At 44.5% G+C, this 24,978-nt stretch overlaps 1 protein-coding gene across 1 annotated transcript in view; it reads left to right on the top strand.

Moving 5' to 3' along the window:
- Nucleotides 1–442: 442 nt before the first annotated feature.
- CATSPERD (catsper channel auxiliary subunit delta) overlaps nucleotides 443–24,978 on the top strand; it is a 47,612-nt gene continuing 23,076 nt past the window's right edge. The window contains exons 1-11 of the mRNA XM_090290180.1: nucleotides 443–516; nucleotides 2,327–2,381; nucleotides 3,708–3,784; nucleotides 9,887–9,959; nucleotides 10,692–10,806; nucleotides 14,633–14,700; nucleotides 15,870–15,983; nucleotides 18,583–18,666; nucleotides 21,034–21,184; nucleotides 22,583–22,678; nucleotides 23,943–24,025. Coding sequence (XP_090146306.1) covers nucleotides 443–516; nucleotides 2,327–2,381; nucleotides 3,708–3,784; nucleotides 9,887–9,959; nucleotides 10,692–10,806; nucleotides 14,633–14,700; nucleotides 15,870–15,983; nucleotides 18,583–18,666; nucleotides 21,034–21,184; nucleotides 22,583–22,678; nucleotides 23,943–24,025 — 990 coding nt within the window. The remainder of the gene's footprint in view (nucleotides 517–2,326; nucleotides 2,382–3,707; nucleotides 3,785–9,886; nucleotides 9,960–10,691; nucleotides 10,807–14,632; nucleotides 14,701–15,869; nucleotides 15,984–18,582; nucleotides 18,667–21,033; nucleotides 21,185–22,582; nucleotides 22,679–23,942; nucleotides 24,026–24,978) is intronic.

Here is a 24,978-nt window from a genome sequence, read left to right on the forward strand (position 1 = left end):
AAACAGCCTGCTGTTGCTGAAAGTAGAGATTTGGGAAAGTGTGAACAGCCTCGGACGTACACAGGCTCTTAGAACATGCTAGTGACAAGCGCATGCTCAGGCTGGGGATTCGGGCTTCCCGGGAGCTGTTCACATGCTCAAGATGTAGACGGCGTACCGGCAGCCGTATGCACATGCCCAGGTTCTAGGGGCCGGTTGGGGAGACGAGGAACGCGTGCTCAGATTCCTGGGCGAGCGTACGCGTGTGTCTGTATGCGCATGTCCAGGCGCTAAAACGGGGCGTGTCCAGTTGGATGGATTCGGGCTTCCGGGGAGACGAGGTGCGCATGCTGATGCTCCGTGGCTGATACCCCGAAGCTAAGGGCTCTCGTCTGCGCATGCCCAAACTGTGGCCTTCCCGGAGCGGTTGAGGGGCAGTGGTGCCGGCGGCACTTCTAACCAGATGCTGGTGTTGATTCTAGTCGCTGCAGCGACGTTGCAGCTCTTCCCGTTGGCTGGAGCTCAGCCCCTATTCCGGTGGGGCCGCCCTCCCGGGCTTGGGGTGCTTCCAGGGGTCGGGTAGGGGAGACGCGCTCATCTCGGTGGAGGTCAGGATGGAATCCAGGAAAGATGCTCTTCGCTCCCCAAACTTATTGAGGCTTCCGTTTACTCTTCTAGGAATCGAACTTGATACTTCCCTTTCTCTCAACTCACCCAACCTCTTCAGTACATCACCAAGTCCTCCCATTGCCACTTCAAAACCTTGGCACGATTCCAAATCCTTCAAACCATTTCCACTGCCACCCCCCTCCCCAGTCTGTGCCTTCCTGTCTATCCCCCACCTGGCAGTCAGAGGAATTATTGATAAACGAATTTGACCTCAGCGTTCCCCTTCCCTGGTTCTCTTCGGCACCCAGAATAAAACCCAAGCTCCTTGAGCATTTCCTTGCTTGATCTGGCCCAGAGTTTCTCAACAGTAAGGTGCTGACGTTTGGGGCCTGATCATTCTCTGGGGTGTGGCCCTCCTGTCCACTGTCGGATGTTGAGCAGCATCCCTGGCCTCCACCCACTAGATGCCAGTAGAGCCTATTTCCCCAGGCTTGACCATCAATCAAAAATGTCTCAAGGTATTGCCAAGTGTCCCTGAGGATTTGACAACCACCAATCTGGCCCCTGCCCACCCCAGAGTCACTACTGCTCCAGCCACCCCATCCCTTGAACACTCCAAACTGGGTCTAGCTTAGGGGATGGGAGAAACTTGGCGCATGCTTTGCTTCCAGGTTTCTGCATAGTGTATTCCTCATTAATCAGATCCCAACTTCAATAGCATATTTCCTTATTTAAGGCCCCTTCTTCATAGCTGCTTTTTATTATCAATCAGCAACTTATTCTTTCCTTTTGACAACTTTTTTATCTGTTGCTGTCACTAGAAATATTAGCCTCATGAGAGTGTAGTGTTTATCTTACTCGATACCGAGAACATTATTAGATTTCAGTAAATTTCATATTAGTGAAGGCTATGAAAGGTGCCATAGGAGGTAGACAAGTACTAAAACCCTGTTCCTGTCCTCAGAGAGCTCCTGCCAGAAGAAAGCTGCCACATTTAGCAGGGTCCTATTTGCTGATGAAATAGTGAATGTGTGCTTTGATGCATGGCTTCATTTAATCTTTATGACAAGGTTCACGGAGTACTGATTCCTTAACCTTATTTTATGGATGTAAAAACAGACCCAGCAAAATTAAAGACACACATACCTAAAGACACATACCTAGTTGGTGGGGAGTAGGGCTTTCCAGCAAGATTTACTAGGAGGATTTGTCTCAAAATCTGAACATATTTATATCTAATTCTCCTGTTTCCCAAAGTGTGGTCCTGGATTAGCAGGAACAGCATGACCTGGGCATTTGTTGCAGTTGCAATTGCCTGGGTCTACTGCTGGGGCCCAACCAAACTGTTTGATATACAGTTTTTCAAACCCTCCAGGTGTTTCTGGCGCACCTCCAAGATTGAGAAACCAACCTCGCCCCTGTCAAAAAAAAAAAAAAAAAAAAAAAAAAAGGAAGAAAAGAAAAAAATAAAACCTTGAAGTATGAATTCCTAATCTTCCTAATCTGGGGTCTTCAAATGAGCCTTTATAAGCTCTTGAAAATAACTCCATTTTTGCACATCCACATGTCTGTTTGAGGGAGAGGAGGACCCCCAGTTTCATTAGACTTTCCAGGGGCTTCTATAACCTGAAAAGCATTAAGGGCAAGTACTTAAAAGTTAACCTGGAGGCAACCTGGTAAGAGTCATGCTGAATATTCAAGAAACATTAACAAATGGTTTCTCTTGTCACATCTCTAGTAGTCACACGGTGAGGACAGGAAAGACATTTCATGTTGGACAGCAAACTCAAGGGGTATGTGGCTCCATATTTAATATTCATTCTTCACTGTTATCTAATTACTGGATCAGAATAGTTCCCAGAGGCTCTGGCCAGGTAGCTCAGTTGATTAGGGCATTTCCCCAATACACCAAGGTTGGGGGTTTGATCCCTGGTCAGAGAACATACAAGAATCAATCAATGAATGCATCAATAAGTGGAACAATAAATCAATGTTTCTCTCTCTCTTTTCCTCTCGCTCTCTCTAAAATAAATTTTAAAATTTTTTAAAGAATATTTTCCAGTATTATTGTGGTGCCAGTGTTGTGTCAGGCATAGAATATTATCTAATCCTTACCATTGCCCTTTGAAATAAGAAATTTATCTTTCCCATTTCACTAAAAAAGTACAGAGAGATCAAGTAACCAGAACAAAACAGGAGATAGAAGTAGGTTTAGAACTCAGATCACCAGTGTTCTTCTATTCCATAGGAGATTTTAAATCTGCAATAACATGGAAACTGTTACTTTTTTTACATGACACAGTGCAATAGAAAAACTTCCTTTCTCCCCAGGTGTACCTAAAATGCACGAAGAAATGGGAGTGGTGAACCCCCAGTACAATACACAAAGGATGTGTTATAGAATTATACACCTGAAACCTATATAGTTTTATTAACCAGTATCGCCAAAAAAAAAAATTCAATTAAAAGAAGAAAAAAATAAAAGAAAATACATAAAGAAAAAATAAGGAGCCTGTTGACATCGCATCATTTCATTAGAGGTGTCAGAATTTCTAAATAACCTCAAAGTGGCTGGTTTCTAGCCTGTTAGCTTTACAATTCTATGAACAATCTGTAAATAAATAATAACATATGTGGAATATATATGATACGAATTAGTCTGTGAATCATTTTTCACTCTTTATTTTGAAATAATAGATTCATGGCAAGTTGCAGAAATAGCGTAGAGATGTCCCAGGTACCTCTCACCCAGTAGTGACATCTGACGTAACCAGAGTATAATATCAAAACAGGAAAATGATATTGATACAATCCACTGGCTTAGTTCAGATCTCACCTTTACATTTCCTCTTTTTAATTTTTATATTTATTTTAGAGAGATGAGAAAGGAGGGAGAAAGGAAGAGAAACACTGAGGAGCAAGAGATACATCGATCTGTTGCCCCAATCCAGACATGTACCAGGAATCAAACCGGCAACCTGTTGGTTTGCAGGCCAGAGCTCAGTCCATTGGCTAACACCAGCCAGGGCTCGCCTTTACATTTTCAATGTTGCATATTAGGACATTACTTTCATCAGGTGTTTATTATTGATATTAAGATTTTGTAACTATCTCTTTAGGACCTCCTGTATTTTTCATCTACAAAAACACACTTGATAAAACATCCTTGCAAGAAAAACATAGCCCTGTATCTAGGGTAAGTAACCATTTTATGAATTGTTACCTTTTATTAAAATGTTAGATTTGCCCTCTTTGATTCAGTTAACAAACATAAGGAAGATAGGTCTGTCCTGTGTTGCTAGTTGCTGGCCTGCAGGGGTGGGGGTCAGAGGAAGAGAAATTAAGAGACCAGAAAGTACTTAATTACGGTATACTGTGGTACCACCTGTCAAAGATGCTAGAGATGAGCACTCATGGGAGGCCTAGGAAGTTTCTACTGGGGAATTGATGCACAAACCGGGTTTTGAAGGTTGAATAAGAGTTCACCATTGGGGGAGGAGGACCCAAATATGAATTGGCTTGGCACAGAGCATTTAAAGGAATGGATGCCATGCCTGGCATGCACTTGGAGTTGTCAGAATGCAAGATTAGAAAACCAGATATGTAAACCATACCAAGATGTTCACCCCTCATCCTAAAGGCAATGGGAGATTTTGTGTTTTAGAAGGATTTCCAAAAGTTCAGGCAACAAAACAAAACAACACAAAATGCATAAGTAGAAGACAAGCCACATAAAGGAGGAGAAGGCAGACTTGGCAGGACTTGTCCACTCATAGGGTGTGTGGATCAGAGGAGAGCAGGTGGTTTAAGATGACCCCCCAAGGCCCTGGCTGGGTAGCTTAGTTGGCTGGAGCATCGTCCCACACACCTAAAAGGTTACAAGTTCAATTCCCAGCCAGCGCAAATACCTAGGTTGCGGGTTTGATCCCTGGTCAGGGCACGTAGGGAAGCAACCAATCAATGTTTCTTTCTCACATCGATGGCCCTTAAGTTTCCGGTGGAAAAATTAGGGAGAGGGGTGGTGGCTCAGGATGTTATGCTGATAAAGCCGGAGATGGGAACAGAAGGTCAAGTGGACATGAGTGGTGGTTCCGGCAGCAGAAATGGGTGCAGCCACACCCAGGCATCATGTGTCCAGTGGTCGGAGGCTCTGGGGAATTGACTTTATGGAACAGATGGGAGAGAAAGAGACATTGGGAAGCAAAAAAACTAGAAGCCAAGGGGGGAGGGGTCAAGGAGAAGGGCTGTCACAGAGAAGTCAGGGCACAGGAGTGGATAAGAAGCCCCCAAAGGCTGTGGGGCAGAGAGAAAGAGAAGACGAGGAGGTTACCATCTCCAGAAGCTGAGACAACAGAAGAGAATAGAGGTCTCTATAGGAACTCAGCAGCAAGGAACACAGAGTCTAGGGGGTGTTGACCACACAGACAGGTCTCCAAGGCAGAGGGTGGGGAGGAGAGGGACAAGGCTGGCCCTGGGCAGGGTGAGGACTCATAGCTGCTCCTCATAGCAGAAGAATCTCAAATGATAAGATGCAAATTCTGTCAGCCCTTCAGAGCTGAGCTGCCATGGAGTAACCACTAGCCGCATGTGACTATTTGTATTTAAATTTTCCACCAACTGATGAATGGATAAACAAAATGTGGTTCATCCATACCATGGAATATTATTCAGCCTTAAAAAGGAAGAAAATTATGACACCTGCTACAACATGAATGAACCTTGAGGACATTATACTTAATATAATAAGCCAGACACAGAAGGACAAACACTGTCTGATCCCATTCATAGGAGGTCCCTAGAGGAATCAGATTCGTAGAGACAGGAAGTAGATGGTGGGCTCCAGGGGCTGGGAGGGGAATGGCAGTTAGCATTTAATGGGGACAGAGTGCCAGTTTGGGAAGAGGAGAGTTTGGAGATGGATGGTGGGGATGGCTGCACAACAATGTGAATGGACTTAATGTTATTGAGCTGTACACTTACAAATAGTTAAAATGGTCAAATTTATATTGTGTATATTCTAGCACAATTAAAATAAATTGTGAAATATATATTTTATGTTGTGTGTATTTTACCATTTTTTAAATTAAACAAAAATTTAATTAACTAAAACTAAATGCACTGAAAAGTCCACACAGTCAAGCTAACCACACTTCAAGTGCTCAGTGTGACTAGCACTGCCATGTTGGACAGCTCAGGAATAGACATCTTTTTTAAAAATATGCTTTATTGATTATGGTGTTACAGTTGTCCCAATTTCTTTTCCCTTTGTTACCCTTTATCCAGTGACCCCTTCCCTCCGCTTGTCCTCCCCCCTTAGTCCATGCCCATTGATTGTGCATATAGTTCTTCTCAACATCTTCCTGTCTACTCCACTCCCTCCTACTCTGCTTCTTAATTCCTGTACCATCTCCCTCCCTTTCCCCCCTTCCCCCTCCCCGCTGACCTCCCCCCAATATGTTCCCCATACCTATAATTCTTTTTCCACTCTCGTTGCCTACTTAGTTTGCCTTTGTTTCGATTCCCTAGCTTCTGTTGTTGGTTGTGGTGATACAGTTTTCATTTTAATGTTCATAGTTTTGATCCTCTTTCTCCTAAACAAGTCCCTTGAACATTTCATAGAACAGTGGTTTGGATCTGATGAACTCCTTCAGTTTTACTCTGTCCTGGAAGCACTTTCTCTGCCCTTCTATTCTGAATGACAGCTTCACTGGATAGAGTAATCGTGGTTGTAGGTTTTTGCTTTTCATTACTTTGAATATTTCTTGCCAGTCCCTCTCGCCTGCAGAGTTTCTTTTGAGAAATCAGCTGATAGTCTTATTGGGACTCCTTTGTACGTAATTCTCTTCTTCTCCCTTGCTGCTTTTAAGATTCTCTCTTTATCCTTAATTTTTGACATTTTGATTATAATGTTTCTTGGTGTGTTTTTCCCTGGGTCCAGTTTTTTTTGGACCTCTCTATGCTTCCTGGTCCTGTAAGTCTATTTCCTTCCCCAAGTTAGAGAAGTTCTGCTTCATTATTTTTTCACATAATTTTTCAATTTCTAGTTCTTCTTCTTCACCTTCTGACAACCCTATGATTCAGATGTTGGCGTTGGCCCACTTATAGCTGTCCCATAGGTTTCTGAGCCTCTCCTCATTTTGCTCACTTTTTGTTTCCTCTTTCTGCACTGGCTGACTGTTTGTTCCTTCCCTATGTTCCAATTTGTTGATTTGATCCCTGGTTTTCTTTCCCTCACCACTAGTTTCGTATGTGTTTTTATTCATTTCAGCAGGGCTAGCCTTCATTCCTTCCCTGTCTTGTTTAAGATCTGCTGTTAGGTCTGTACGCATTCGTACAACCAAAACTCTGAACTGTGCCTCAGAAAGATTTCCTATCTGCTGAGCCGTTAGATTAGATATTTGCTGTCTGGTCAGCTTCATGATTGGGATCTCTATCATTATCCCTGCCATCCTGGCAGTTTTTTGCTTCCTGGGTGGGACTGTCACACCTCCTACGTTATAGGGGGCGGAGCCTTGTGCACTCCTCACTACCGGGCGACCCTTTTCACCACACTGTGGCATTTTGCGTGGGGGCGAGGATCCAACATGGATTCCTGCCGTTCACTCTCCGCTGTGAGACCGGGAGCCTCCTTCTCTGTCCCCACGCCCTCTGGCCCTCATAGTCCGAGGCAATGGGGGTCTGCCTTTCCTGGTGTTGGAATCGCAAGCTGACGGGTTTGGTCTGCAGTCGGGGATGCTCCCCAGGCGCTTCTCGCCTCCTCTTAAATATGGGTGTCTGTGCTTACCGCCATCCCATGACGGTCACCGAAGCTGCCACCGCCAGCGCAGCTTGACCTCTCTGCCCCAGCTTTGCCCCTCCTACCTGTCCAGACAAGCACCACTTCTTTATAACTTCATACATTGGACTTCCATGTAGCTTTCTGGTTTTGCGGTAGTTATAGTCTTTAGTTGTGGAGGGAGACAGAGTGTGTCAGCCTAGGCCTCCGTCTTGACCAGAAATTGTCTCCTCATCTTGACAGACTCCTGTGTTTGTTTGCCTCTGCGTCTTAGGTAGAGTTGTCTCTCCTGGTACGTTGTAAGGGGCTGCACCTTAGGGATTCGTCAATACAGGGTGACCTGTTCACCACACTGTGGCGCTGTATGTGGGGGAGGGGTCCGAGAGGGAACAATGCCGCCTGCCCAGTACTCGCCCCTTTTCCAGGCACCTCTCCCACTTCTGTATGGGACTGACACTTCTCTAGCTGTTCCCCTGGCTGTCATTCCCAGAGTGGGTGGGTCTGTGAGTGTTGTAGGACTGTGGGGGCCCTTTAAATAAGCGGATTCCGCTGAGACACCGGCAGTTTCTGCCTCCGCCCCAACCCCCACTGGTTTGCACAGTCAAAAGCAATGAGGCTTGATTTTCCCTGGTGCTGGGACTGTGAGCTGTTAGGTCTGGTGAGGAGCTGGGAACGCTCCCCAGGTGCCCCTCCTGACTTTTTAAAATGTGTGACTGTGCTTTCTGCCGGCCTGCCACTGCCACCGCTGCCGCCGCCACCATACCGCATCCTCTCTGCCACGGCTCTGCCCCTCCTACCTGTCTGGATGAGTATTTCTTCTTTGTATCTTTGTTTGTTGGACTTCCATGTAGCTTGATCTTCTTGAACTTCTGCTTGTCTCTAATTTTGAGGTAGTTGTATTCCTTCTTAGTTGTGGAGGGAGATGCAGTGTATTTATCTATGCCTCCATCTTGGCCGGAAGTCCAGGAATAGACATTTCCATCAGATCTAGTTTTGTATGGGCTAGTGAGCTAAAAATGGTCTTTACATCTTTATATGCTTGAAAAAATCAAAAGAATACTATTTCATTCAGCAATAAAAAATGAAATCTTGCCATTTGGACAACATCATAATACCCCCCTAGAGGGTATTATGCTAAGTGACATAAGTCAGACAGAGAAAGAAAAGTACCATATGATTTCACCTATATGTGGAATCTAAAAATAACTACACAAATGAACAAGCAAAATAAAGCAGAAGCAGACTCACAAAAAGAGAGACCAAAAGGATGGTGCCAGATGGGACAGGGTTGGGGGATGGGTGGAAAAGGTGAAGGGGAATAAGAGGTATAAACTTCCAGTTATAAAATCAATAAGCCGTGAGAATGTGATGTACGGCAGGCACAAGGAATACAGCCAATAATATCATGATAACTGTGCACAGTGATAGATTTTAATAGGTTTATTGTGATGGTCACATCAGAAGATATATAAATGTTGAATCACTATGTAGTATACACCTGAAACTGATATAATATTGTATACCAATTTTACTTTAATAAAAAGTATTAATATAATAAAAAAGAATATTTGGGACACGTGAAAATTATGTAAGATTCAAATTGCAGTGTCCATAAATAAAGTTTTATTGGCACACAGCCACATTCTTTCATTTGTGTATTGTCCATGGCAGAGTGGAATGGTTGAGAGAGAGGCCATTCAGCCCCTAAAATATTTTCTGTCTTGCTCTTTAAAGGAAAAGTTTGCCAGACCCCCAGCTTAGAACACAATACATTTAAATGATATTCTGATGCCCAGAACACACTGGAGTCAGGGAGGGCCTGACTCCAACAGCTTCCTGAAATAAGAAATTCAAGAAGTTATCACTTTTATGAGTTATCACTTTTTGCCTATTGTGTTGCTGAGGATGAGGGCCAATGAACACGAGGTTAAGCGCGTCCCTGTTCTGTGGAAAGGCAGTTAAGCAGAATTTGTCAAAATGCTCGATACATTCTCAGATACAACGATCCCATTTCTAGGAAGTTAACCTACAGTTTTAACTTGTTTATGTTCTTGGTGCATACCCTTCCTGAGACCTTTGTCCCAGCTGGTCCCTCTGTCTGGAGTGTCCTTTCCTATTCCAATCAAGGAGAACAGCATTCCAGGCAGCAGGGACAGCACATGCAAAAGCTCTGAGGCAGGGCCTTGCTTGATTGTACAAGGAACAGCTCGAGCACAATGATAAAGGCGGGAGAGTGAAAGGACATCTCAACCATATCATGGTACAGTTTGAAAATAATGTTATTTCAAGAAGTCAGATATCCAGGCCATAGAAATTTACTCGTGTAAAAATAGATAGCTATAGATAGATTAGATCAATAGATAGATAGATAGGACAAACCTAAATGGTTCCTTGCTAAAAAAGAAGAAGAAATTTTTAAAAAGGAATTTTTTTTGGATAGAACATTTTTGGAGTGCTTGCTATTGTCTTGTTTTCTTTTCTTTTGTGAAATTCTCCTAATTTAACTCTTATTATTTATTTCAGACGACAACTCTTTTTCACGAGAAATAACTTTGAGCGTAGTCTCCTTCCATTTTCCATCCCTACATCAATGCAGGTAGTTATTATATGGGATAATCTGAGGCATGCTTGAATTGCACAATACACACGGTAAAGGTATAGTTTTGAAATGTCACATTAGTCTGTTTTTATTAGTTCGTGGTTTATTTTACAAAATGTATCTCTTAAAGACACTGAGGACAATTTCTAAGTAAAAAGGAGGATTGATTCTATTCTGCCCTTACTACCAAAATGGTACCATTTTTTCCTGAAAAAAGAAAGCAGAATTGTAGCCAGTGTCCCTACAATTGGTTATGTGTTGGGAATAGATAGGTTACATGTACCTACTTCAGGGCCTCCCTAAATTGTCCTCGACCAAGAGAGAAAAACCTTTACCCTCTCAGTAACTATCTTAAAAAATTCTACCATTAGCACCAATGCTAAAGAGGTTTTCCCATATATTAAGACTCCAATGTTTCTCTTAGAAGCAACAGTTATACCCATCGTTTATGCTCCTCATTCATAATTCCTCTTTAGCCTTTATGCTCAGAGAAATTTTTGATGAGGGAGGAGATGGGGTGAATTTAGGTGTCTGAGGACTTCAAACACCAATTTCAATCTCCCAGTTTTGGGTCCAGCTGACCCCAATTTACATGGTCCCTGATATCTAGGAATGAACACCTCCTGCTGGCACGCAAACATTTCTTAGATGCATGTCTAGAAGTATTGCTTCCCAAATTGGTATCTGAACAGATGTGCTTACTGAAGTCACATATGTCATTATTTGTAGGTTGGCATACCAGAAGTAACATCAGCACATTTTGCTGGTTCAGTATTGCTGTTAGTAGTGAATCAGAAAGTCTATATTTATGATTATGAAAACGATTCCTGGAACGCATCTACAGGTATATGCTTTTTTGTGTTTTTTATTTTATTTGACTTCAGCCAACATCAGAGAAACAGTTATTAACTTTGGAAGAACAAACCATAGTGCTACTTGGATGTCCACCCCTGGATGTTACCTTGTCCTTTAAAATTCAAATGGAAGTTGGCTTGAACCCCTATCCCATAGGGTGGGAATCTAGTGTTCCCACTGGGGATTGTAGTTACAAGCCAGAAAAACTTGCTCTGGGCAAGAATGACTCCTAAATGCTTGCTGACAAGACTCGGGGACAGGATGTTCAGCCCCATGTACTTCATATTAGGGTCAGGGAAGAGTAGAGAAGGTTTGCTTCGTGAAGAGAGAGAAAGAAGACAACCCTGAGCTACGAGGCAAGGAGATGGGGTCAGGAATGAAGACAGGAGATGTTATTCTTTAGAAAAGAAGAGATATGACCTTCTCTTTTTTCAGAAAAAGGGAAGAGAGCAGAGAGAGAGCACAGGTACTCTGATGGTGAGGAAGGAGTCAGTACAAGGTCTCTCCCCTTTGGCACTGCTGATGTCTAGAGGGCTAGATTATTCTTGGGAGGGGGGAGGGCGCTGTCCTGGGTACTATGGCGTGCTGAGGAGCATCCCTGACTTCCACCTACTCCGTGCCAGAAGCCACCCTCAAGTCCTGACAACAAAAATGACTCCAGACATCACCCAGTGTCCCCCTGGGAGGTACAAATCCCCTCAGTGGAGAACCCCTGGGTTGGCAGATCACCATCTGGGAATTTGTCCTTCTGCTTCCCTTGCATTAGTTTTGGAGAATGACTGTGGGCCCCCCAAGATGGCACCCTGCCACAATCAATGTGGTACCTGCCACATGCTCACTCAACACTGGCTGGCGAATAGATCACAGCCCTCCGAGAGGGCCAGGGGAGCATAGCAGAAGGGCCACCCCTCCACTCGGTCTCTGTCTTACTTTTCATTAGTGTTCCAGGTTGACTGTCAACAAGGGGATTGGCCAAACTTGAGTAAATCAACACCTGGAATGTTCCAAACCCCTTGGTGGAGGTGTGGACACTACATGTAAAGGAGCCCCTAGAGAATGCACATAATCCAAGTAAAGCTGGGCTACCAGAGGTCCAGTTTGGGACCATCTCATCAGCTTGTCCCATCCAAACCCAACATCAGCTGGCCGACACGCAACAGAACTTCCCACCCACGGCTAAGCTGCCTAAAAGCCCTCTGCCTCCGTCTGTCTCCCTGCAGAATCCAAACACACTGGCTTTTCCTTCATTCCCCTCCTGACCTCCAGTCCAGCTATTTTCTCTCTCCCAGTTCAAGACCTCCCTTTTTCCTGGGGGGGGGGGGGTCATAAAATTCACACAAAACTAACCATTTTAACCATTTTTAAGTGTACAATTCGGTGTCATTTAGTACATTCACAATGTTGTACAACCATCACCACAATCAAGTTCCAGAAAATTCTCATCATTCCAAAAAGACACCTGGTTCCTGTTAAGGGGTCACTCTCCATCCCCCTCCCCCAGCCCCTGACAACTGATACACTTTTTATCTCTATGGGTTTGCTTGTTCTGGACACTTCATATGAAAGAATTGTACGATATGTGGCTGTTGGTGTCTAGCTTCTTTCACTCAGCATGATGTGTTTCAAACCTGTCCATGTTGTCGTGAGTGTCAGCACTTCAGTTCTTCTCATGGCTGAGTGATGTTCCACTGTGGGTATGGACCACGTTCGTCTATTTGCTCATCAGCTGGTGGGTGTTCAGGTTGCTTCCTCTTTTTGGCCATTGTGAATAGTACTGCTGGGAACATTTATGTATGAGTTTTTGTGCGGATATGTTTTCATTTCTCTTGGGTAGATACCTAGGAGTAGAACTACTGGGTCAGATGGAAACTCCATGTTTAACTTACTGAGTGACCATTACAGCTCCTTGTAATGTAAATCAATCTAGGCTCCATCCTTCCTCTTTTCTCCATCAATTTCTGTAATGGCATCCAAAAAGCTAATTCCCCACCCTCCCCCAGCCCCTGGCACCCACCATGCTACTTCCTAACTCTATGAGCCCTGGCTTATTTCACTCAAGGCTCATACATGTAGCAAGTGTCCAAGTTTCCTTCCTTTTTAGAAAAAAGATTTTGTTTATTTTTAGAGAGAGGGGAAGGGAGGTAGAAAAAGAGGGAGAGAAACATTGATGTGTGGTCACCTCTTGCTTATCCCCAACTGGGGACCCAGCCAGCAACCCAGGCGTGTACCCTTACTGGGAATCAAACCAGTGACCCTTTGGTTTGCAGACCGGTGCTCAATCCACTGCGCCACGCCAGCCAGGGTTCCTTCATTATTAAGGCTCAACAATATTCCATGGTATGGATAGACCACCTTTTGTTTATCCAGTCTCTGCCAATGGACACTTGGGTTGCTTCTGTGTTTTAGCTATTGTGAATAACACTGTTGGAACATGTGTGTACAAATATCTTCCTGAGTTCCTTCTTTTAATTTTCAATTTGGGGTGGGGGGTTATACCCCAGGAGGGGAATTGAGTTGGCTCTGACTCCTGGTGACCCTCAGAAGGAGTGACGTCAGTCAGGGCAGCCTTGCTCTGAGAAATCACCCAGAGACCACTGTGGGATCAGGCAGTGGGTTTATCAAGGGAAAAAGGGGAAGGGGGTGGAGGAGAGGCAGCTCCCAGACCAACTCAAGGGCTGGGAGGAGAAGGGGAACAGGGAACAGGGAATGGGGACTGGGGACTCCCAGTCCTCCTCCTGGGCTCGTAGGAGGCCCACCCACACTTCTGCAGGCACCTTTTTTATACTTGTCAACCACACATTTTGGTGAGGGTGAGCTTGCTTATCAACATATTCAGTAGGTCATTTACCTCTCATTGCTTTTCTCCCTCCCACACCAGGTTAGTTAACACATCAGGCTAGGTCCATTACCATTTCCTCTGGACGTGGGTTCAGTCCATCGGCATATCCTTTGGGGACGGCTAAGTCCAGGGCCAGGTTGATTAGCAAACACCAAGAGTCCAGGTGTGCATTCTAGCCACCTCCATGTTCTGACAACGCCCACAACGTGCTGTCCTTGCAGCCCTGCTCAGCTCCTGTGGACTCATGTCTGCGGCTCCTTTTATGGAGTCCATCCATCTCATGTTTGGTCTTCCTCTTTTCCTGCTGCTTTTTATTTTTCCCAGCATTATTATCTTTTCCAAAGAGCTCTGCCTTCTCATGATGTGCCTGAAGTAGGGCTGTTTTATTTTTGTCATTTTTGCCTCCAGTGCCATTTCAGGCTTAATTTGCTCTAGGACTCACCTGTTTGTTTCTCTGGCAGTTTAGAGCATCTGTGGAACTGTCCTCCAGCACCACATTTCAAATGAATCGACCTTTTCCTATCAGCCTCCTTCACTGTCCAACTTTCGCATCTATACATAGTAACTGGGAATACCAGCATGTGGATAATCCTAGAGATCTTGGTCTCTAATGACACAGCTCTGCTCTTGGTGACCTTTCTTAATGCTTCCGTTGCTGCCCTTCTGGCTTCTTGGCTACAGTCTCCATTGGAATTGGTGACTGACCCAAAGTAAGCAAAACCTTTAACAATGTCCAGGTCTTTCTTCATCATCTATGTTAAAGTTGCTTATTTCTTCTGTAGTCTTGATATGGTCATTCTATTCTCAGTTCTCTGAGGCACATCCACGCCGTTTGCCACACCTGCACATTTCCATTCCCAGCAGTGCACAGCGGTTCTACTCGCTTCACATTCCCGCCAACACTGGTTGTCACCTGTTTCCTTTCAAGCCAAAGGTTCTGCATTTAAAATAAAATCAAATGATCTTTTCCTTTCAGGCATAAAACACCCTGTTTCACATATTTCTGGTGACAACTGTTGCTATAATGAACATCCCTTTTGCTTGGTGAGTACACTGTGTCACTTTTTTTACTCTGCTCTGAGCACAGATGGCAATAAGGACAGGCTAAGCCTTGGGAGCTGGGCCCATGGCCTTGGGCAATGGCGGTTCCCCAGGACTCAGAAGACAATCTGAGACACAGGAGGGGCCCTGGAGCTACTTTCAGATCAACTGGCTGGCACACTATGAATATATTTATCTACCTTCCTTTTTAAAAAACTCATTTTGAAATCATTATAGACTATACAGGAAGTTGAGAAAAAATCATACAGAGTCCCATGTACCCTTCACCCAGTTTCCCCCAGTGGTTACATCTTACGTAACTATAGTATCGTACTAAAACCAGTATTGACATAGATACAATGTGTGTAAGGTTCTCTCATTTTATCACACTGTCACTTTGCAGAACCGCTACTGCCATTGAAATACTAGATTGTTCCATCACTCCAAAGCTCCATACCTCCCTGACCCCATCCCACCCCTAACCCCTGAGAACCACTAATCTGTTCTCCATCTCTGTCATTGTATCACTTCAGGAATGTTATATAAATAGAATCCTACAACATGGAACCTTTAAGGATTAGCTTTTCCCAGCTAAATTCTCTGGAGACTCATCCACTTTGTTGTGTATATCTCTAGTCTGTTCCTTTTTGTTGCCAAGTAATATTCCATGAATGTCCCAGAATTTGGTCACCTCCACTTTTTGGCTATTGCAAAACAACAACAACAACAACAAAACGCTGCTATGACCACTTACTTATGTACAGGTTTTTGTGTGGACATAAGTTTTTGTTTCTCTGGAATAAATGCCCAGGAGTTTAACTCTTGGCATCAGTCTCCTCTGTTTATTGAGATACAATTGACATAATGTTGTCTAAGCTGAAGGTGTATTCTGTGATGATTTGATACAATCATTATTGTAACATGATGACCACTGTAGGGTACCTCCATCTTGTCAAATCATTACCATTTTTCTGTGGTGGGAAACTTGAAGATCTAGTTTTTTAGCAACTTTGAAGTTTACAATACAGTATTGTTGTCTATGATCACTCCATAGTACATTTGATCTACAGGACTTATTTATCTACTGGTTGCAACTTAGTGACCTTCAACTGCATCTCCCCATCCCTCAAATCTTTTAAGAAGACTGTTCTGTATGTGTGTGTGTTTTCCAGGATATAAGTAATTCCATTTTTGCCTATTTACATGGAGATCAGATATCTCAGACCAATATATATTTCTCAAATACCTGGGGATACAGATTTCAGAAGTATGCCCATGAAAGACAGGTATGTTCATTTGGGTAAGAAAGTGAACAAAAAAAAGATATATATCTTGTGTGTGGTTGGAATAATTAGTGCTCAGTTGATGAACCAGGGTGTTTCTCTCTAAGAAGGATAGGGAAAGTGCCAGGTCAAAGGAGCTGGCAAGGGAAATTAGGAAGTTAGGAAAGGGGCCAAAAGTTTTTAAATGAGAGCACATTCAGGGAGTGCTTACAAAAACTGGTGCCATAGTAAAGATTGCACATTAATTAGGATACTTAACCCCATGCCCATCCAAAGATCAGTACCATCATCACCCCCATTTTTTAAAAATATGTTTTTATCCTCACCCAAGGACATTTTAGAGAGAGAGGAAGGGAGAGAGGAAGGAAGAGAGAAAAACATCGATTGGTTGCCTCCCATATACACCAGGGCTAGGGATCGAACCCACAACCTAGACATGTGCCCTGACTGGAAATTGAACCCACAACCTTTCAGTTACAAGATGATGCTCCAACTAACTGAGACACAGGGCCATCACCCCCATTTTACAGATGGGAACAGTACTGGGTCGAATGTGCCCCCCAAATTTATGTCCACCCAGAACCTCAGAATATAATCTCACTTGGAAATAGGGTTTTTGCAGATGTCATTTGTTAACTCAAGATGGGGTCATAATGGATTAGGTTGCATCCTCAATCCAATGACTGGGATCCTTATAAGAAGAGGTGAAAACACAGAGAGATGCTCACAGAAAAAAAAAAACTGTTTGAAGGCAGAGGCTGACTCTGAAGAGATGGATGCAGCTGTAAGCCAAGGAATGCCGAGGACTACTGGCAACCACCACAAGCTAGAGGAGAGGGTATGGCATGGGTCTGCCTCACAGGAGGAACCAGCCCTGCCAACACTTTGATTTCAGACTCTGGCTTCCATAACTGTGACAATCCATTTCTGTTATTTGAAGCCGCCCCCCCCCATATGTGGGAGGGGGTGGCAGCCCTACGAAACTCATACAGGGATGAAGGCTCAGAGAAGCTCAGAGCCTTTGCCAAGCACGCAGCCTGGCAGAGCTGGGATTCCAACATCTAAAGTGGACAGAATGTTGTATAGCTAAGACAATGAGGACATTTTATTCTGACTCAGAGAATGGCTTCACACCCAAACACTTGTGGAAGTATGTCTAAAGGAAGGCAGACAGAGTCTACTCCATACTCAAGCTCTGATCTTGCCTCAGATCTGGTTTTTCAGCCCTTCCCAGGAGGCTCAATGAAGCCTAGAACCTAACCAGCCACAGGTTTTCATTAGAAATTACACTTAGAAGGACACAGAGGCTGCTCTAAGTCCCAGAATCCAAAGGCTGGAAAACCAGGAGCTTTGATGTCCAAGGGCAGGACATCCGAGATCAAAGAGAGAGAGTGGATTTGCCCTTCTTCCACCTTTTCATTCTATTTGGGCCCCCAATGGATTGGATGATGCCTACCCACATTTATAAGAGTGGATCTCCTTTACTGGGTCTACACACCCTCATGGACACATCCAGAAATAATGTCTTACCAGCTCTCTGGGCATCTCTTAGTCCAGCCAAATGGACACAAAGAATTAACCATCACAAGTCCACTCTTGTCAATCTGATACCCATATGCATTTCCTTCAAACTGAGTCACCAAATAAAGACACTAACAAGGTCATAATTTCATCCAATACCATCATCCTATGTACAACAAAAAATGTACTAACCACTCCCCAGGAGAAGAGGTAAAGTCCTAGAGCAATGTTTATTCTTCTCTTTGATGTCCCATCACTTCAATACCAATTATTAATACAAGAGTTTTATTTTTCTTTCTGTGAATGTGTGTGTGTGTGTGTGTGTGTGTGTGTGTGTGTGTGGTTATTGTTGATGGTGGGACCTTTGAGAGATGCTTGAATCATAAGGGTAGAACCCTCATGAATGGGATTAGTGCCCTTATAAAAGAGGCCACTTTTGCCTTGCGAGGACACTGAGGAGTCTGTGACCCATAAGAGGGCCCTCACTTGACCATGTTGGCACCTTGGTCTTGGACTTCCAGCCTCCAGAACGGTGAGAAATAAATTTCTATTGTTAATACACCACCCCATCTGTGGGGTTTTGTCATAGCAGCCTGAATGAACTAAGGCAGGAGCTTAGGGCTTTGATTACTTTATTTGGGGGGAGCAAAATTCAGTCCATAGCACTGTATATTATAGAACTGCCCCCCGCAAAAAACAAACAAACAAAAAACCACAGAGGCTTAATTAAGATAGTGGTCTCTTTCTTAACTGAAAGATGTCAGCTTGGCCTTGTGCTCCAGCTTGGCTGCTGGGCATTCAGCTGACCAGCCAAAAGTCAGGAATGAGCAACCTAGGCAGAAATGAGGGACTTAGGCGTGCACCTAGCTGTCTGGGTCATACCACTGTCTCCAACACCCCAAAACAAAGCTGTCTTCAGTCAAGGTTCTGCCCTAGATGCTACATTTCTATAGAGGAAAAATAGATCATAATTTTTAAAAAAGAGTTTCCTTCATTTTAGCTTATTGGGTAAATCTAAAATTAAATATAGAATTAAACATATGTTTACAATTTATTCATATGCAACTTTTTTGTTTTACAGGCAGAACTAGCCGGGTCTTTGGGTGGGATCTTCTACTTTCACTCTTTGTCACAGGTTGGGCTGCTTCTCGTTGATAAAGGGAAGGTGAGTCACTTGGACTGGGAAGAATGACTTAAATGACCTTTGCCCCAAGCCAAGTTTTGATTAAAACTCACACACTTGAATAAAAAAAAATTTTTTTTAACTCACACACTTGGATTTTCACATCTGAAATCTATGTAGCTTTTCATTTACCTATGCATCCATGTATCCATCCACCTAACAGTCCATTCAACCACTAATCCACCCACCCATCCATCCATCCATCCATCCACCCACCCACCACCCATCCATCCATCCATCCATCCATTTACCTACTTATCAGTTAATTTACCCACCCACCCATCTACCTGCCTTTCATCGAGATACCCATGGGCCCACCCACTCTCTCTCCCACTGTCCCCTTGTTTGCTCCCTCAGTCATGCACTTAGCAGTATGTAAGCAGTGCTAGGAGCACCAGGGATAACCAACAAGATGTGGTGCATGTCACTGATGGCGCACAAGATCATTTTAAATACTTCACGTCAAACTTTTTAAAAACAATTTTCATGGGTATTCAGAAAATCAGTATATAAAACCTGTGCCCTCACAGATGTCATTTAGAATAAGACTAAGAAGAGTCAGTCCATCTAACCTGCATTTGAAGAAAAAATATGAAATAGGAAAGAGATTACGTACAGTCAGGACGTGGTATTGCAAAAACTGTGAGCGGGGTGTGCAGCTCCGAAGCTTGGGGGTGACCCACCACCAGGAAGCTTCCGGAGCTTGGGTTGATATTTGGTGGCGAAAAGCCCCACCCTCTAACACGTGATAGGTCCAGTCCCCACCCAGAGTCCCCTCATTAGCATAAACTGCCGGGCTAGCTGAATTACGGAGATGCTCCCACTACTCTGGAAATCCCAAGAATTTAGTGTCTGAGGAGTCCAACCCTGGTTACAGTCTGTTGCCGTGATTTTTTCAGGCTGGCCACAGCCAAGCAGGAAAGCTTTACTGGGCAGATGTCCAGGGGGGACGCTGCTTTCCCCACTCCAGACTTGGGGCAGGATGAGTCAAGATGCTTTGCAGGCTCTGAAGGACCTGCAATCGTCCCAGGCCCGGTGGGCAGCCTTCGCTCCTAGGTGTCTACCTTCAGTCTTCTGCTTAAGTCCTCTTCGGGGGCCTCCCTGTGGAGAGAGAAGGAGAAAACTGGCTGACATTTTTCTCCACTGGGACTCAGAACGCAGTACCTTTCTGCTCCCAGCCCGAGCCTCCCCACCCTCCCCTGGCTCCCCAGTGCATAAGAGTGCAGGAGCCTTTTGTGAGGGCTCCCTCCACAGAGGAGTCCCTCACCTGTGCTGATCCAGCAGACCCTCCCCTGGCATGACCTTCCGTGGGACAGAGGGCTGCTGTTTCTTCTGACCTGTTCTCTCCTCGACCCCACTGCAGTAAGCAATTAAAGGCTGAACTCTTTCATGTTTGCCTTGTTGCCTTAATTGGCTGTGCGACAGGGCAGCTCACCTGGGCAGTTCTAATATCTGGGACCAAGGCCAGCCAGTTGACAACACAATGGGGTGAGCTGGGGGATGAGAACTCACTCACTGTCTCTTAGGCACCTCATGCAGATGGGCCTCGCCAGTGTCCAGGACGGGGGCGGGGTGGGGAGCAGGACTAGTCAAGTTCACCAGCCCATGCATAGTCCATCCTCACCCTGAGCGCTTAGTTCTCTCCCCAGGAGGTGCTTAGAAAACCAGCCAGTAGTCTCTCCCTCCTCTCCAAGGTGCATCTTCCAGGGAGACGATGCCGCTGACTTGGTGGCACTCACTTATGAAACAGTGACCGTGTTTTTTAAAATTCATCCTTGCACACTGCTGTCAGGAGTCCTTCATAAAGAGCAGATAGAGAGAATTTTGACAACCACGCAGAACAATTTAGACTTGATGCTGGAGCCGGCTCTGAGGGGGTTGCAAGGTGCGAGCGCAGTGGCTCCATGAAAAAGGTTGCTAGGAGAAGAGGCTGGGGTGTGCGCACAGGTGGGATGGAAGACAGAAGTCAACTCAAGTAATAATTCAGGAACAAGGGCGCCAACACGGGCCTGGCAGAGAACGAGGGCTAGCAGGGCACCTCAGTCTCGGCACTGTAGACATTTTTGGTTCTTCATCATAAGAAACTGTCCTGGGCACTGTGGGATATTGAGCAGCAGCCCTGGCCCCACCCATTATGCCAGGAGCACCCCCACTGTGACCACCACAGACATGCCTGGTGTCCCTGGTGGGGGGGGGGGGGGACAAAATCATCCCAATCTGAGAGCCACTGAACCAGATAATAAGAAAGTTTGAATACCAAGGTATGTGGACGTACAGCTGTCTGTCGCCCTGTAATCTATAAATTGGTAATGTCTTTTATCACGAGATTCAGTAGTCTTTCTCTCTTAGGCCAAGTTTGGGTACTCAGATTACCCCCTGAACCGAAGTTTTGGGCTGCCCTTTGACTACAATGGGACCCTTGACATCCTCATCAACCCAGGCCAGAAAGGTATTCTGATCTTCTGGTTTGAGAAGAGCCTGTTAGTTTCCCGAAATGCAGGTGAGCAAGGCCCAGGCTCAGTCAGGGCTGCTACTTGGTGTCCCCCTCCAGGCAGGAAAAGCACATGTCATCGTTATTTTTCTCCCCTGACTTGAGTGGACAACAAGGAACCCCTTTTCACTTCGCCATCCTAACTGCATCCCCTGCCCCCAACCCATTCCCTGCCTTTTGGGATGTTCAGGGGCATGTAGACGGGTTCTCAAAGTCACCAGATGCCGAGAACATAGGATCCAAGGCTTTGTCCAAGAACTGCAGATCTTGTTTTGGGCCTGAGGCTAGGATTCCAGGAGGTGGATCAGGACGACTCACTTGAGATTCCCTCAAGAGAGAAAAATCTGGAAGTGGCACAGCACCTGCAGCTGAACTAGCCAAGGAACACTGGTAGTGCCCAGGCTATGTGAGCCCTACTCCACCAGCAGGCACAAGCAGAGGAGCAAAAGGCAGCCCTCCCTGGAAGAGGTGCTGTCAGGAACCTCTAAGCACAGGTGTGGCTGCAAGGGCACCTGCAATCACAGCCAGCTACACCCAGCGCCAGTCAGGCTACCTGAACACCATGTTCCCTGCAGTGCAAGAAGAGGTCTCGGCAAACTGATGTGGCTCAGAGGGTTGGGTGTCATTCCACAAACCAAAAGGTCGCTGGTTCTATTCACAGCAGGGCACATGCCTGGGTTGCAGGCCAGGTCCTCAGTTGGGGACATGCGAGAGGCAACCACAAATTATTGTTTCTCTCGCTTTCTTTCTCCCTCCCTTCCCCTCTCTCTAAAAAGTAAATACATCAAATCTAAGAAAGAAAGAAAGGAACGAAGGAAGGAAGGAAGGAAGGAAGGAAGGAAGGAAGGAAGGAAGGAAGGAAGGAAGGAAGGAAAGAAGGAAGAAAAAGGAAGGAAGGAAGGAAGAAAGAAAGAGGAAAGGGCTTAAACCTGTCCTGCCTATTTTGAAAGCCCATTTCAGAAAGAAAGCTGTTTGTTTGATTGTTTGTTTGTTTGTTTTAGAGAGAGAGGAAGGGAGAAAGAGAGAGAAACATCGATTTTGTTATTTCACTTATTGGTTGATTCTTGTATGTCAGGGATCAAACCCACAACTGTGGGGGTATAGGGACGATGCTCTATCCAACTGAGCTACCCAGCCAGGGCAAGAAAACTCTGCCTTATTCCTTATACATGTTACCTGTATGGTAAAAGGCATTCCATGGTGTTCAAGCCTCCAGATGGTGAGAAAGCTTCTTTAAACCTAAGCATATTCTGAAGGACGTTTTACAATAGTGCATCTCAGTTATATTTTCCTTGAATCTTTATCATTTGAGTCACAAACCAAGGGGTGGGGCGGGTGGCATTTCAGCAGTGGACACCCCCTTCCAACCATGCCCAGGTCTCGTGATTCTGCCCTGTTGTCTTGTAGGTCAGCTCGTCAACCCTGTCCAGGTGCAAGAAGGACAGCACACCTTGTATTCTTCCATTTCTGAAGCCGGCATCACCATCCACAGTGTGGCTGCCAGTGCGTGCCTAACCTGGGGGTAACTTTTTAGTTAAAATATTTATTAGGTCCTTGGCCCATTTTTTAATTGGGCTGTTTGTCTTTTTATTGTTAAATTATAAGACTTCTTTATGTATTCTAGATCCAAATCCCTTATCAGAAATAGGCTTTGCAAATATTTTCTCCCAATCAATGTCTTGTCCTCCCGTTCCTTCTTTTTTTAAACCATTGAGTACACATCACCTCGCATGTCTGGAATCTTTAATGCTTTCTTATTTTCTAAAGAATAAAGTTCAAATTCGCAAGAGTGACACTTACATCCATGTATCTTGTATCTCATCAACTTGCCCCCACTGCCCTGAGGGATCGCTTTGTCCACCGAAACCCATGGTTCTCAATCTGGGGACACTGGGCAACGTATGGTTGTCACAACTCATGACTCAGGGGGTGCTCTTTGCCCAACATCATACAATTCACAGGGCAGCCCCCAGCACAAACATCCAGCCCCTAATGTCAATGGGGCTCATTTTGCAAAACAATCAGCAACAATAGTCCATTCGTTGCCCTGTAAACACACCTCACTTTCTACATCAGATGCTTTTCCAAGGCTCAGCTTAAGCCTCGCTTCTTCTGAAAATTTCCTCGGTTTCTTTTTTAAAAAAAGACTAAAAACATTCATTGGATCCTTTTGCCCCCTTTCCTAATGGTGTCTGGTATTCCTTGGAACTTTGTATATGCAAATTATCAGAAACAGCCCTAACATCCATCGGTGGAGGACTGGTTAAGTAAGTTATAGTTCATCTGGCACCATAACATCCACCAGCCAACCACATTCATATACACAAAAGGAAAGAAAAAATTAAGTTACAAAGCAGCTTGAAAGGTTCCAGAAGATAATCCCATGTATATAAAACTACCATAAAAGATGTTTATTAAGATGTTAACAGTGCTTACATATGTCAGGGCTCAGTAGCCTCTGGCCCATAAGCCAAATCTGGCCCACAGCTTGTTTTTGTAAATAAAGTTTTATTGGAACACCGTCATGCCCACTCATTTATAAGTTGTCCAGAGCTGCTTTCACAGAGTTGAACACTTTTAACAGACATGACATGACCAGAAAAGCAGAAAACATTTGCCATCTGGTCCTTTACAGAAGAAGTTTGCTGACCCCGAGTCTAGATGATAGAATTGAGGGTAATTTTTTTAAAAAACGCTATATTTTTAATATTTTTGTCCAGTAAAACAACCCTCATTTCAATTTTCGTTCTGCCTTTTTTTTTTCTAGATGAAAACGAAGTGGCAGTTTTAACTCGGGAGAATAATTTATATTATGGCAGCTTGGGAATCCTGACAAATTTCCTGATCAAAGTAGGTATATCAAAGGTAGAGTTATTGCTGGGTTTATAAGGAATAACAGTCTTGTTCTCAAACTTCCAGCACTGTTTCTAAAGGCTAGAAATTTCTCTAGATATTAAAAGAGTAACAACATTATTAATAGCAATAGTAATAACAATAATTTTAATTGATATTAACATTTAATAATTTTAGTAGCAAAAGTAATTTTTTCCAAATATTTTATTTATTTTCTTACAGAGAGGGGAAGGGACGGAGAAAGAGAGGGAGAGAAACATCAATGTGTGGTTGCCTCTTGCATGCCCCAAGCCGGTCACCCGGCCCTAAACCCAGGCATGTGCCCTGACTGGGAATCAAACCGGTGACCCTTTGGTTCACTGACCAGCACTCAATCCAGTGAACCACACCAGCCAGGGAGCAAAAGTAATTTTAATAGTTATTAAAATAACAGCAATGGCAGCTAAAACTTACTGAGCACTTAGAATATGGTAGATGCTGGTCTAACCATCTTCTTATTGCTACTTTATTTAACCTTGACCATTGTCTTAAGAAGTAGACACCTAGCACACATGCTCCTGGCCAGTGGTGCGCCCAACTCTGCAGATTCGTGAATAAACGCCTTGCTTTGCTGGTCAAAAAAAAAAGAAGAAGAAGAAGAAGTAGACCCCTATATTGTCCCCATTGGACAGATGGACAGACTGAGGCATGGAGTGGTAAAGTCACTGTTAAGGTTACAGCAGCAGGGAGTGGTGATGCTGGGACTATCTCATATTATCTTATACATGATGCTTATCTAATGTTATTTCATTCTCACAACAACCCTGTGAAGATGTCAATATCATCCAGCTTTTACAGGGAGAAAACTAAAGTTCAAGTTCCTCTCTCAAGGCCCCATAACTCATTAGCAACAGAGCCAGAAAAGTCCCTCAGCTGTGCTGACTGCTATTTCAGTGTTTTTCCTGTTAGAT

Source organism: Furipterus horrens, unplaced genomic scaffold (assembly GCF_987537825.1).
Source record: "Furipterus horrens unplaced genomic scaffold, mFurHor1.1.pri manual_scaffold_10, whole genome shotgun sequence".
NCBI lineage: Eukaryota > Metazoa > Chordata > Mammalia > Chiroptera > Furipteridae > Furipterus > Furipterus horrens.